The sequence below is a fragment of the Oratosquilla oratoria genome, chromosome 7, assembly GCF_046742065.1.
Source record: "Oratosquilla oratoria isolate Oo_2021 chromosome 7, ASM4674206v1, whole genome shotgun sequence".
NCBI classification, from domain to species: Eukaryota; Metazoa; Arthropoda; class Malacostraca; order Stomatopoda; family Squillidae; genus Oratosquilla; species Oratosquilla oratoria.
In genome coordinates, this window is record NC_134783.1 from 22,584,280 (window position 1) to 22,598,659 (window position 14,380).

Consider the following 14,380-nt stretch of genomic DNA (forward strand, 5'->3'; position numbering starts at 1 on the left):
AAGAACGTATAATTTAGAATTTTATTTGACCCAACATATGTATATATATATTATATATATATATATATATATATATATATATATATATATATATATTATATACATATATAAAATTCTTGTTTGTTATCTTGCTTGAAACCGTCTACTGAAGAAGAGATATGACGTCACGACTGAGGATCAGCCAATCAGAAGAAGAGATCAGAAGAAGAGATATGACGTCACGACTGAGGACTAGCCAATCAGAAGAAGAGACATGATATCACGACATCCGCTCTGTGGGTCCCAAGGAACCCCAGCGCTGAGCGCGTGACGTCACAACCGCTAATTTTCCAATTTGTCAATTTTGAATTTCCAATTTTCCGATTACATATTTTCTGACCATTAATATTTAAATTTTTCATATTCAGTATTTAAAAATATAGCCAACTCCTGATTTAGCATCTATGAGGCATAATGAGTTTACTAAAATATTACGAACCGTATAAATCATATGATGCGTAGTGTTCCAAGCAACGACGACATGACGTCACAATCTTCTGCATTTCACTTCTTATAACTAATCAAGTCACTGCCTTTGTCTACTGAATAGAGAATTGTCTTAATAAAGATTTTATTGACCATTTTATCAACAACGTATCTAAAATTTTATTTGACCCAACGGGTCACGGGTGGTCTAGTAAAATATAAAGTTACAGCTGTATCACTCATTCTCTTTCACCCTGAATATTGATAACTACAGAAAATATGATCAGGCCATTTCAAAGAAGCTAGTGGTCACTTAGCCACAACTACAAAATAAATATAATCAAGCTGCCGACGCTGGCATCCTTATATATCCACTCACACCTCATGACGCCAACGTAACTCTCATCGTATGGAAGGGGTTAATGATCAGTCGTGTCATTCATTGTCCTGTCATATGTAATATGTATATATGATATGTAAAATATTATTTTTATGTAATATATAAGTTATCTAACCTATTTTGTAGGTATGTACGTGACTTCTTGTGGCTACCCACTACTCAAATCGTTTCTATGATTACGTCAACAACCCAAACTTATTCAGTTCTGGCGGGAAGAGTACTCTAGCCCGGTGATTGGTCCCCACGTAAACTATCGAACGTATTTGCGTGAAGAAAACATTGTAACATCCTGTCTGAGCACAGTTTATGGTGACCCGTTTTTTTCTGTCACTGATCCAAGATTTAATCCATTCAAACATTTTTCCTTGTAGTAATTTTTGATGGGGCACCTTGTCAAACGTTTTGATAAAGCCAAGGTAAATAACCTCGTAACTATCATTGTTATCTGACACCTAGAAGCCATTAGTGTAATAAGAATCCTATTATGTCTCTCGATGTGATCTCTGGTTCTATTAGCTGTTATTGATCCAATCTGATTGGTCTGTAGTTTCATGTAGACGATTTATCTTCCTTTTTGAAAATAAGAACGTTTGCCTACCCCTAAGCAACAGGCACAGAACCAGTGACTACCAACTTATCAAATATTTATGTCAACTGGTCGCAGGTTTCAAATTTACATTCTTTAAGCATTACGGAAAATTTTCATTTGGACTCAGGGACTTTGTAGCTTGAAGACTATCAGTGTGTTTGAACTACTTCTGCCTTACTAATACTGATGTTAGTCTACTTCCTTCATCCCCACTGAAAATGGGGTCGCATTCAGGTACCGTAACTAATCTCTGCTTTATAAACACTGAGAAAATATTTGTTAAACGCCTCGCTCATTTTTATTTTCTCCGAATCTGTCGTGACATCTTCATCGTTTTTAACTGGGCCTGTCCTTTCCTTATTTTTTGTTCTGTAGAGTTGAAAGAAGCCCTTTGGGTTGGATCTCGATTGCCTGGCAACTTTAATTTCGTAGTTGCGTTTCCCTGGACGCGTGTTCTTTTTAATGTGTCTAGCCACATCGTTATATTTGGATCTAGGGTGTGTTTCCCATGTAATGTGAATATGGTTTTACTTATGTAAATAATTATTACTTCTAACGAAGAAATTTATAATCTTACTTGAGATTCTTAAATCCCTCGTGGGAACTGCTGAAGGCCACACATCTTTTTTTTATTGTGTCTCGATTGACCTAGTCCATAGATTGGTCGTGACAGGGGGCATGATCGTATCAAAGGGGTTCGATTGTAAATATGGAGAACATACTACCTATTTCCTGTGTAGGATTTTCAAACCGTCTTTTATGAATGAGTCCAAGTTGTAAACAAGTGAAGGAGTATCAGGGTGAAGAAAGTTCCAAAGCTACCTAGTAATAAGAAAGAGCGTACTGGTTGAGCTACTCTTCGAAGTATGTAGATGGAAAATCTAATGTTTATCAGGAAGAAGAGAGGCATTGATAGGGCCTCCGCCTTGCTCGGAGTGAGAAGTTGCCCCAAATAGGAGAAATTTATTCCATGCAGGGACGAATAAGTTCCCTGTATAAGGTCAGCAGCTGAGTTGTAGTTAGGAAACTTTGTAGGTATTGCAGACCACCTAATTTCATTTAAGCTACAAGTTTCCCAGTTGAGGAAGTGCTACATTGAAATACAGCACTGCACTTCAGATGTCAACAATTACTGAGCTGACTCCCTCATATAAATCCACATGAAACTTGTCCGAAGAATATTAAAAAATTCTATGCTGTACACTTAAGACTAGAGTTGTTATGCAGCTACATGGAGGAACAATTGTAGTTGTAGACGAGTAGATGTACCTTCCCTGAAGAACCGGTGTTTCAATTCCATCCCTAGACGAAACCATCGCCGCCGCTGCCTCTCCTAACTTAAACTCAAACTCCATCTCAAACTCCACTATTAACTGCACTCTCCTTCATTCTTATGTTCTTCCTACAACATTCTCTTTTCCTACTCCTCTTTCTACCCCAAACTCTTCCACCTATATCTTTTCCCTCTTCTCTCTCTTCTCCTCCTCCTCATTACTAGAGGCGTTGGGATGTTTTCGAAGAGGAATCCAGAAGTTCTTCTCTGCACGGGATGGAAAGCTTTGAAAAGATGTTAAGCAAAATTTACGCGTCATGAGTCGCATCGTATCACATCCTTTTTCTACATTCCCGACGCGATGCGACGACACCCTCCCTGTCGAATGACGCCTGAGTATAGACGGAATGACGATTTTCGCGTCTTTTCTAATGACCTTGTGCGCCGAGACCGGACTGGAAGGAGAAGGAATAGGGTGAGGAATAAGAGCAAGAGGAGGAAGCGGAGAAGTAGGAAGAGGAAGATAATGAGGAGGCGGAGGGGGGGGGAGGAGCAGCAGGAGCAGAAGGAGGAGGAAGATGAGTAGGATAAGAAGGAGGTGGATAAAGAACAGGAGAAGAAGGAGGGGAGAAGAAAGAGAAGTAGAAGGTAAAGAACGAGGAGAAGGAGGAGGAAGAAAAAGAAGAAAGGGAAACGAGAGAGAGGAAAAGGAGTGATCGATGTAGGGAAGTAGGAAGAATACTTGTATTTTTTTACCAATAGCAGTATTTGGGAATAGAATCGCGCCGAAGATTTAAGGAAGCAGAAAAGAGACTTAGTAGAAGTTGAAATTGGTCAGCATTTATCTTTGAGTGGAGGTGAATCTCCAAGCATAATGAATGCTACATAACTCTGGTCCTTAGAGGTGTCACTAATATCCTTGAAATCTTGGCTACATAAAATTTATGCAGATAGTAAACCATTTAGGTAGATAGGAAGAAAGAAATGGGACGAATGAAGCTGCTCATGATACCATGGTAAATGGTCCTTCCTGCAAGGAGGTGCATGTGTCAATCTAAAAGTAATCAATACCTTTACAGCAAACAACTCACACATTACTAATAAATTTGATACATCTACATTCAACACATCTGCAGCAAGCAGCCGACGTATCTGGAGGACATAACACGCTCCTTTGGAGTAAGCACTTAATTTGTTTACGTCAAGCAATTTAAGTATTTGCAAGAAGCACTCATAACGTTTACAGCAGTCATGTCGCCGCATTTGTATCATGCTACCAAAGCCTTTATGGTAAACAAATGATATACTTACAATAGGTGGTCAATGTATTTGCAACTAATGTTCAGCAAATAATAGCTCCCACATGGATCTGACACATACGAAACAAATTCCCTCTTGTACGTAAAAAGGTCCTTCAAAGACCATGTGGTCAGAGCGTTTGCAGAAGCTCACTGCCCGGGATTGGGCCTCTAAGTGTTTGCATCAAACTGCATTCTTCCTTTGGCTAATTCACAACATGGTCTGACCTTGGTCAGGGGTTTTCAAAGTGACCCTATTAGTAACACTAAACATGTTAATCAGTGGAGAAACTTAAAGTGAGGACAGGAGTGCCAAAGTTCGTGAGAAAAAAAAAATCCTATAATGCACAAATCAATAATTTACGTTCGAACGGTCACGTAGATGATACTTCGGATCTCTTCTCGGTGGCTTTTTTAATCTTTTAGATATGAACAGATCCCTATGAGAGTGACAATGTAGTGTTCTCTGTCCTGACAGTACAATGGGGAGCTCGCACTGACTTGCCTAGGTGAACCTAGAATTACAGTAGTCACCAAATACTTCACTACATTTCTCTGCCACAGTCCTTGCTACAAATAGGCTTGGTATACATATACTGTACACTAGGAAACTAGGAAACCAACGAACTCAATCATTTTAATACTTTTTTTCATTATCTGGATGTTAAGACATATATTTAATCTAGAAATTGGTGGATTCAGTGTTGCCATCCGCTTTGACAGTGAACTGAATCAGCTTCACGAAGAGGCTATGGAAGGTAAAAAATTTCCAAGCTTCATGATTCAGTTGGGTAAACACCTAAGCGAACATATTGTAATGCTTACCAATTTAACATTTTTATTACTATTTTTTTTAGGTACAGCTTATGAATCTATATTTTTCTCTCCTCGACCTGGTTGCGGACCAAAATGTCTGCTGTCAGTATTCATGATTTGTCAACGCAATTCATTGTAATCTATTGTAAACCATTGGGAACTCACCTCTACACAATTACTCGACAAAATGATCATGGCATGGTGAGGGCAAACACAATAGAGATTACCCACGTGAAAAAGGGAAGGACACTTTCTCTTTTAGCAAATGTAATTTTCTTCCTCCTTCTGGGTCACGTGACTAATTCCTTCCATGTCCTTCTTTTACCCCTGCCACAGGCGGCACCATGGACCCGCACAACGCCGCCGCCCGCACCGGCCTGGTCCTCTTACTCGTCACCCTCCAAGGTAAGTGCAACTCGACCTACGAGGTTCGTTGTTGGGCCATTCCCCCCCCCCATATGCTTCGGTTACACTATCCCTGCGTATACATGGGTGCATGCCCAGACTATTGATTTTGTCCCATCAGCTCCAGCGAAGAGTTTGCTGTAACCACAAACGAGCTTATTGTACATATGCAGGCACACGCACGGACACGCGCACACACACACACAAGCTCACACACACACACACACACACACACACACACACACACACACACACACACACACACACACACACACACACACACACACACACACACACTTTCAACGAACGGACGGCTTGAAGAACGCTCTGAAGAAAAGTGCAGATTGTGGATACCAACGCAAAGAGAAGTGCCTTTTTGTATTTGCAGGGGGGGGGGAAATTGCTCGTGAGGTAGTGGGAAAGTAAGGAAAGAGGAGAAGGGGAGGGATTGCTGGGAAAATGGAAGGTAATGAGGAAGTAGAGGACTTGGTCCAAATAGACCGCCGTAAAGTAAACAAAAGACCACAAGACGAGCTGGAGGACGACGGAATGTCTAATAAGAATGTAAAGATTAGAAGTATAGATAGGAACAATACAGTAGAAAGTGATGAGAATATTTTCAAGGGATTTAAAGAGAGTGGGGGGGACACAAACCCCCCCCGACTGACAAGACTAGAGGAGAAGGTTGATAAGGTGATCGAGGACTTGGAGAGTATGTTAGGTCATATGAACACCATTTTACAAAGGGTTGAAAGATTGGAAGAACTGGAAAAGGCGAATAGAAACTTAACTGATGAAATAGAAGAACTAAAAAGACAGTTAAGAGAGGTAAAGGGGGAGAATGAGGAATTGAAGAAGAATAGTAAAGAAAACAGAGAAACAATAGCTAAAGAAAGTAAAAATTGGAAGCAAACCCAAGAAGGAAATAAGATTTCATTCACTGACATAGTCAAACAGCAATTGAAAGAACATACTGAAGACTCAGTTATTAAAGTGATGAGACAAAAGGAGAATATAGTAAGGGATTTAGCAGACAAGAAGAAATGTATAATTATATTAGGAATGGAAGAGAAACACAACACAGATAGAACCACAAGAATCAAAGAGGAAAATGAAAAAGTAAGCCAATTACTAGAATCAGTTCAGGAAGATGAACCAGGAATTATGAAACAAATCGAAGAGAAATTTAGACTCGGAAAGTATAGCACAGACAAGACCAGACCAATTAAGATTAAATTCAAGTCACAAACAACGGCAGAGAATATCTTATCCAAAACAGGGAAACTAGCAACAAGTGAACAATACAAAAAGATATGGATAAAAAGAGAAATGAATAAAGAGGAAAGAGAAGAAGAAAAGCAGAAAAGACTGGAAGCTAAGACAAAAAACGAGAACAGAACGGAGTCAGAGAAAGAGAGATTCTATTGGAGAGTAGTGAACATGAAACTAAGGAAGTTCGACACACAAAAGAAAAACATAAGGGAAACAGAGAACACAATGGAAGTGGCAGAAAACTAAGAGTGTCTTACACAAATATAGATGGATTAATAACAGGATTGAATGAGCTGAATGATTATTTGAAAGAAAAAGAACCGGACATAATGGGAATTGTAGAAACAAAATTAAAAGGCCCACTACCACCCAACAGTGTAGGACATGATGCATACAATTATTGGATTAGAAACAGAGAGAAAAAGCAAGGGGGTGGAGTTATGTTCCTGACTAAGAAGGATATAAATGTGAAAGGTGTCATATATGGAAAGAATACAGTAGAGATGATTATGATAGAAGTGGAAGACAGAGATAAGAAGAGCAGAAAATTTGTGATCAATTATGTGCCTCCGAAAACAGCCTCATGGGAGGAGAGTGAATATAAAAGTATGCTAGAGGACACAAAGATAGCATTAACTAAAATAATGGAAGACGGAGGAAGAATAGTTATGATGGGCGACTTTAATTGCAAAGAAATCTGCTGGGAAGAAATGACAGTAAAGAGTGGTGATGACTCATGGGGAAATGCTCTACTTGAGATGATTACTGACCATTCAATGACACAATGGATACAAGAGAACACTAGGTATAGAAATGAAGAAGAACCATCGAGGCTAGACTTAATAATTACATCTGAACCTAGAATAGTGGACAAGATTGAATATAAAACACCAATAGGTAAAAGTGACCACATATTGATTGAACTGGAACTTAATGAAGAAAAATATATGAAAAGAAATGAACAATATAGAAAAGGAAGAATGATGTATGAAAAAACAAACTTTGATAAAATAAGAGAATTCTTCCAACAAGAAAACTGGGAAGAAATATACAAAGAAGAAACATCAGTGGAAGAGAAATGGAATATTTTGACAAAAATTTACAAAAAAGGAGTGGAAAAGTATGTCCCAAGACAAAAACAAGAAAAAGAATATGTAAAATGCTGGTACAACAAAAGTTGTAGGGAGTTAAAAGACAAAAGAGACAAAGCCTGGACCAGATGGAAAAAACACAGAAGACCTGAAAAATGGAAAATATATACTGGTTATAGAAATGAATATGTACAAAAATGCAGAGAGAAAAAAAGAAAATATGAAAAAGATGTTATAGAAAAGTGTAAAGATCAACCAAAACTATTCTACAGATTTGTAAACAATAAACTGAAAAACAAACAAGACTTGGAGAAATTGAGACAAGGAGGAGTTGAATACACTGAGGAAATGGAAATGGCAGAAATTATGAACAAACATTTTAAATCAGTGTTTACAAGGGAAAATATACAACCTGAAGAGATTGAGTGGAAAGAAAAAGTCCCCCCTATGGAAGAAATAGAAGTAACAAAGAATGAAATATTGACACACTTGGGTAATTTTGATGTCAGAAAATCGCATGGGCCAGATGAAATAGCAAACTGGATTCTGAAAGAATGCAGGAATGAACTGGCAGACAAAATACATAGCATAATAAGCAGTTCCTTAAAAGAAGGAAAAGTTCCAGAAGATTGGAAAAAAGCAAATATAGTACCTATATATAAAGGAGGAAATAAAGAAGAACCTACCAACTATAGACCAGTCTCTCTAACAAGTACAATAGCAAAAATTTGTGAAAGAATTATCAAAAGTAGATGGGTAAAATACTTGGAAAAAAACAACGTACTAAATCCAAGGCAATTTGGATTCAGACAAGGACGATCATGCGTCACCAATTTAATATGTTTCTATTCAAGGCTAATAGATATAATACAAGAAAGAGATGGATGGGCTGATTGTGCATTTCTAGACCTAAAAAAAGCTTTTGACAAAGTACCACATAAGAAACTGCTTAAGAAATTAGAATATGAAGGAGGAATACAAGGTAAATTGCTAAATTGGATGGAAGACTTTTTGCAAGGAAGAAAAATGAGAGTAGTGATAAGAGATCAGCACTCAAAATGGAATGAAGTAATAAGCGGTGTCCCGCAGGGAACAGTTCTGGCCCCAATAATGTTTGCTATATATATTAATGATATGGATGAAGGAATTGAAAGCTATATGAGCTTCTTTGCAGATGATGCAAAATTACTGAAAAGAGTGAAAACTGAAGAAGATTGTGAATCACTACAGAGAGATCTAAATAAAGTACAAGAATGGAGTAGGAAGTGGGAGATGGAGTTCAATACAAAAAAGTGTAGTATAATGGAATTTGGAAAAAGCAAAAAACAGAATAACAGGATCATATAATTTGGGAGAAGAAGGAATAAAAAGAGTAGAAAATGAGAAGGACCTGGGAGTCATTGTTATGAATAATATGTCACCTGAGAAACATATAAATAAGATTTTTGGAGAAACCTATAATTTAATAAGAACAATCAAAGTGGCATTTACATACCTGGATGAAGAAATGGTGAGGAAAATCCTAATCACCCTGATAAGACCAAGATTGGAATATGCAGCAACGATATGGTCACCAAGTACAAAAAAATGTATAAAAAAACTTGAAAGAATACAAAGAGCAATTACAAAATTGGCACCAACACTCTCAAAACTATCATATGAAGAGAGACTACAAAAACTTAAACTACAGACACTAGAGCAAAGAAGAGAGAGAGGAGATTTGATAGCTATTTACAGAATCATGAAAGGCATAGAAATTACTGATAGAGAGAATCTGATAAAATGGGATGACAGAAATACAAGAGGACACGGAAAGAAAATAAAAAAAGACAGCTATAGAAGAGATTTGAAAAAGAACAGCTTTCCTCACAGAGCAATAGACAGTTGGAACAAGTTAGATGAGAAAGTGGTGTGTGCAAAAACAATACATGAATTTAAAAATAGTTTAGATAAAATGAGATATGAAGACGGGACCCCACGAGCATAGCTCCCCTTCCCGTAAAATACAACTAGGTAAATACAACTAGGTAAATACACACACACACACACACACACACACACACACATATCAGGGCTGGAATAATTTCAGTATCACTGCGCTGCGGGGTGTTACTCCAACTCACGTGGGCGGGGAGTTGGGTGTGTGTGTGCGTGTAAAATCACAATATTATCCACAGATCGGTCATACGAGCTCTGAGCTCTCTTCCGGGAGGTTAATAACTGTTGATCACGAGTCCAACACGTGATCCAAGACCATGATGAATGGTGAATCACACACACACGCACACGCACACACACACACACACACACACACACACACACACACACACACACACACACACACACACACACACACACACACACAAATTCACACACACACACAAATTCACACATACATACACACACACATACACACACACACGCACACACACACACACACACACACACACACACACACACACACACACACACACACACACACACACACACACACACACACACACACACACACACACACACACACACACACGCACACACACACACACACACACACACACACACACACACACACACACTGTGGGCTGAAATAATATCAGTATCGCAGCGCTGAGGGGTGTTACTCCAACTCTCGTGGGCGGGGAGTTGGGGGTGTGTGTGTGTGCAAGGTCATAGCATTACCCATAGATCGGACCTACGAGCTCTGAGCTCTCTTCCAGGAGGGAAATAGCTGTCGATCACGAGTCCAACACGTGATCCAAAGACCAAGTGAATACACACACACACACACACACACACACACACACACACACACACACACACACACACCAACAAACAACCCTTACCAAAACCACGCACGTGATCAAACAGTCACAAACGCAGATCCACATAAGCACCCACTTCTATAAATAGAGGCGACACAAAGACTGTTAAAGGAATAAGAATAAGGGAGAAACAATTAATTATTACAGCAGGTCTAGACAATGTGTATATGCATCGAGGAAATTGTAGAAAATGAGCTTTAAAGTAAAAATGTAAAATATTGGAAGTATGTAAAGGCTAAAGAAAACACACACACACACAGTGTGTGTGTGTGTGTGTGTGTGTGTGTGTGTGTGTGTGTGTGTGTGTGTGTGTGTGTACTCAATGATAAATAACTTATCAATAGGAGCAAAAGAAGAATAGGGTGTGATTGTGTTGTTAACGGGCACCTTATCACCTGACAGAGATATGAGCTCAATCGTGATTGAAACATGCAGACTATTGGAGAACATAAAACCAGTTTTTCACCATATGGATGAAATTATGGAAAAGAATAAAACCATAGAGTGTCTGACCCGGCCAAGGTTAGCCCAGGCATCGGCGGCGTGGTCTCCACACAAAGCAAAAGATATAAACAAGGCCGAGAGAAAAGTCCAAGCAGTCTCCAGCCTTGGAGATATAACGTAAGGAAAGAGATTAGCGGTGGACCTGTCGTCGTTGAAAGAAAGAAGAGAAAGAGGCAACTTGATAGTGATGTTCAAGTCATCAAAAGGAAAAGCCAAAACTGACAACGAAGATCTTTTTGTTTCGGACGAGAGGGTGTCATAAAGTCGCGAAAAATATTTGGAAAAGACAACATGTCTAAACGATGTCAAATAGCACATTTTTTCTATATGAATACATCAGTTCCTAGAATAACTTAGAAGATGCAGCCCAAGCTTAAACGATAAATAAGTACAAAACTAGGTAAGACAGTTGAAAAAAGAGAGACAGAAGTCACTCGAGTGTAGCTCCTTCCTCATATATTGTAATAAATGCACACAACTGCACACCCACGCAAGGAATCGAGCCATACAGATGGCGGTCAGATCACATCCTATCGTCGAGTCCACAGGTAGTAAGTAGTACTTATTAGCGTGGAATCAACTGTTTTTTCATACCTAAATCCCCCCACTCCCTTCCCTCCCTCCCCTGGAAATAAAGAGCTACTGGAGTTGTTTGCAAGTAGGCAGGCCCTGCTTGACTCAAACGGTGACCAGAAGCTGTTTGGAGTGGGTTGCAGTCACTTAAATCAAGGCAAAACAGATAGCTCCGGAACCAAGGAGGCGCGTCTCCTATCATAAACCCTTCGTCTTGTTGTGCACCATTGTATTGCTTTTGGCATCGATCCCGCTTCATGATGAGGGCACTAGTTCCATCTTCAATGGCTGCAGGTGTCTGCCGCTTACCCCGGCTGTCCTTGTACAGGTGAATGTCAGGTCTTCTGCATCTGAAAATGGTTCTTTCTGCGGAAACCGTTCACCCCGTCGTCGAAGCTTCAGCCTCCGCTTTTCTTCCCTTCTGGAAACTCGCTTCACAAAACTCCCCTTCCTGTCGAGGGCTCCTACCCATTCCAGTGTTAAGTCCGCTTAAGCCAAACGTCAAATTTGTATGAGATCTTAAACTACACTCTTTTCAGATTAATCTGGTGAAGACTTTTGAACTTACGCTGGCTTTTGAACAATTTGTGGTTCAATTATCCTGAAGCCTACAGCCCCGCAAATCTTATTTTTGTGAATACTAAACGCATTCATTTCGTTGAAGGATTCTGTGAAATCTCGGGGGCTAAATCCCTATTTTGTCTCAGCTGAATTCATTTGTCTATAGAAAACCTTAAACATATAGTTCTCGCCACCTCTTGATGCCATTGTGTATTTAACATAAAAAAGGAAATAATCTCATTATTGTCTTCTTTAGAATTCCTGCTATGATCACCCGGAGAAAAGTAGTTTGAAAATAACTAGATTCTGAAGTTCTAGAATTTCAGGAAGACCAGACTGAAGCTCCCTATCTTTTCTGCATCCCAGTATTTTAGTGTTCTTTCAGTGATTTATGTTGTGAGGGTTGACTTTATTAAGTTGAGATGCAGACTTAGGACAAAATGTCGTCTCAGTTGACCGAGACTCAGATTTGTCCTCATATTTTATTTTAAGTGAAGTTCTAGTTAAATGACGTAGTCGAATATGACGTAGTCGAATATGACGTAGTCGAATATGACGTAGTCGAATATGACGTAGTCGAATATGACGTAGTCGAATATGACGTAGTCGAATATGACGTAGTCAGCCAACCTGACCAGGTCAATCATCCATCCATGTCCGAGCTGTTTCAACAGCGCATCATAAACTTGACCCTTGGTCTCGTGTCCCACCCAACACCCTTCCTGATAAACAGCTTTTGTCGAGTCCATCCGCTTTCAGGATGTGACCAATCAAGTCTTCACCCATTCTGTGCCTCTCATCAGCGATCTCTCTGCACCTGTTATCCTCAGTACTATTTAGTTTTAAGCTCAAGCAGTCACAGGAGTTCTAATATCAATTTAAACAAAAAACCCATTTCCTTTGTTTAATTTTTTTTGCCTTACTCCTGTTCACCGTCCATGCCTCGCAAGCAAAGAGGACTGTCATTCTTTTGTAGCACTTTTACATTCTTCATCTCGACTCTAAATCATAAGTAATATTCGTTGGTGTCTTTATTTTAATTCTTTCAAATGCTGTCTTCAACTATGTTATTCTTATGTTTGTTTATTTTCAGAATCGGCATTCTCTGAAATTGTACGCACCGAGTATCTAAAACTTTCTACCTCTTTAATAATAATTTTTTCCTTTTTTTCTTCTTACTCTCATTGTTTTTCTTTATGTTATTCCTGTCACGTTTGTCTTTTTGATGCTTATCATAATTCACTTGTCCATGATTCACATCAACCATCATTCTCTGTAATTTTATCTCAGAATGCAAAAGCAATACTAAATCGTCCGTATATCTTATGTTGTTCACATTCTTTCCCCCGCTGGCCTCCGACCGCCTCAATAAGGTCGCGTGGTATGAGCCAGACGAAGGAATTGTCTGCATAACAGGCCGCTCGCTGTCTTGAAATTATTTACTTCTACTGGTCCTCCACTGATGTCCAACTTTTCTTTTGAGGGTGGGGGAGGAGGAGGGGGAGGGGAGGGGGAGGGGGAGGAGAGTTCTAATCGTCCTTGTCAAGACGAAAGGAGCCACGAAAGTTGTTGTTTCTCTTCCCTTAACAAGCCGACCCACCCCATACCATGCGGCTGTCCCCTTCACAGTTCTTCCTGGGGTACGCAGGCCTGAGTTGGTGGTGTGAGGTCGGTTGGGGGGTCGCTCCCATAACGGAATCAAATTGAGTCCGATTTACCTCTTCAACACAGTGACGCCATTTATCCGACTGAAGGGACGCTTCCATACTTACTGGATTACAGGTGAATCCTGGAACCTGTTCTCCTGTGGAATTAATTTGAAAACAAAACAAAACGAAAATGCACAAATATGAGGAGGAAATGAGACGAAAGTGTGAATTGGGGAAAAGTTTTGGAGAAGGTAAAAGAGAGGGAAGAAGAGAGAGGAGGAGGAGGAGGTTTAGGAAGGGGAAGAAAAGGAAGAGGATGGAACAAGTAGAGGGAGAGGAGACCGACAGTGCTTAAATGGAAAAAAAAAAAAAATGAGATAGAGGAGGAAGAGGGGGGAGGAGGAGGAGGACCACTGAAAATGAGAAGGAACACCGTGAAATTTGTTTAAATTATGAGGGAAGGGAAGCTGGGGATATGAAGAGGAAAGGGAAAGGAGAGGAATGAGAGCAGGAGGAAGAAGGGAGGAAGAGAGGGAAAAGAGGAAGGAGAGGAGGAGGAGAGGGAGAGGAGAAGGGAGAGGAGGAGGGAAAGTAAGAAAAGGAGGGAGAGGGAATGGAGTGGTAGGAGGAGGTGGCAAAAAATGAGGGTGAATAGAAAGACG

At 39.7% G+C, this 14,380-nt stretch overlaps 1 protein-coding gene across 2 annotated transcripts in view; it reads left to right on the plus strand.

The window, feature by feature from the left end:
• The window catches only part of Cad87A (cadherin 87A), a 324,473-nt gene that overhangs the window by 58,525 nt on the left and 251,568 nt on the right, over positions 1-14,380 (plus strand). For both annotated transcript variants that reach the window (XM_076187818.1, XM_076187819.1), the window contains exon 2: positions 5,178-5,246. In XM_076187818.1, coding sequence (XP_076043933.1) covers positions 5,186-5,246 — 61 coding nt within the window. In that variant the 5' untranslated portion in view covers positions 5,178-5,185. The remainder of the gene's footprint in view (positions 1-5,177; positions 5,247-14,380) is intronic.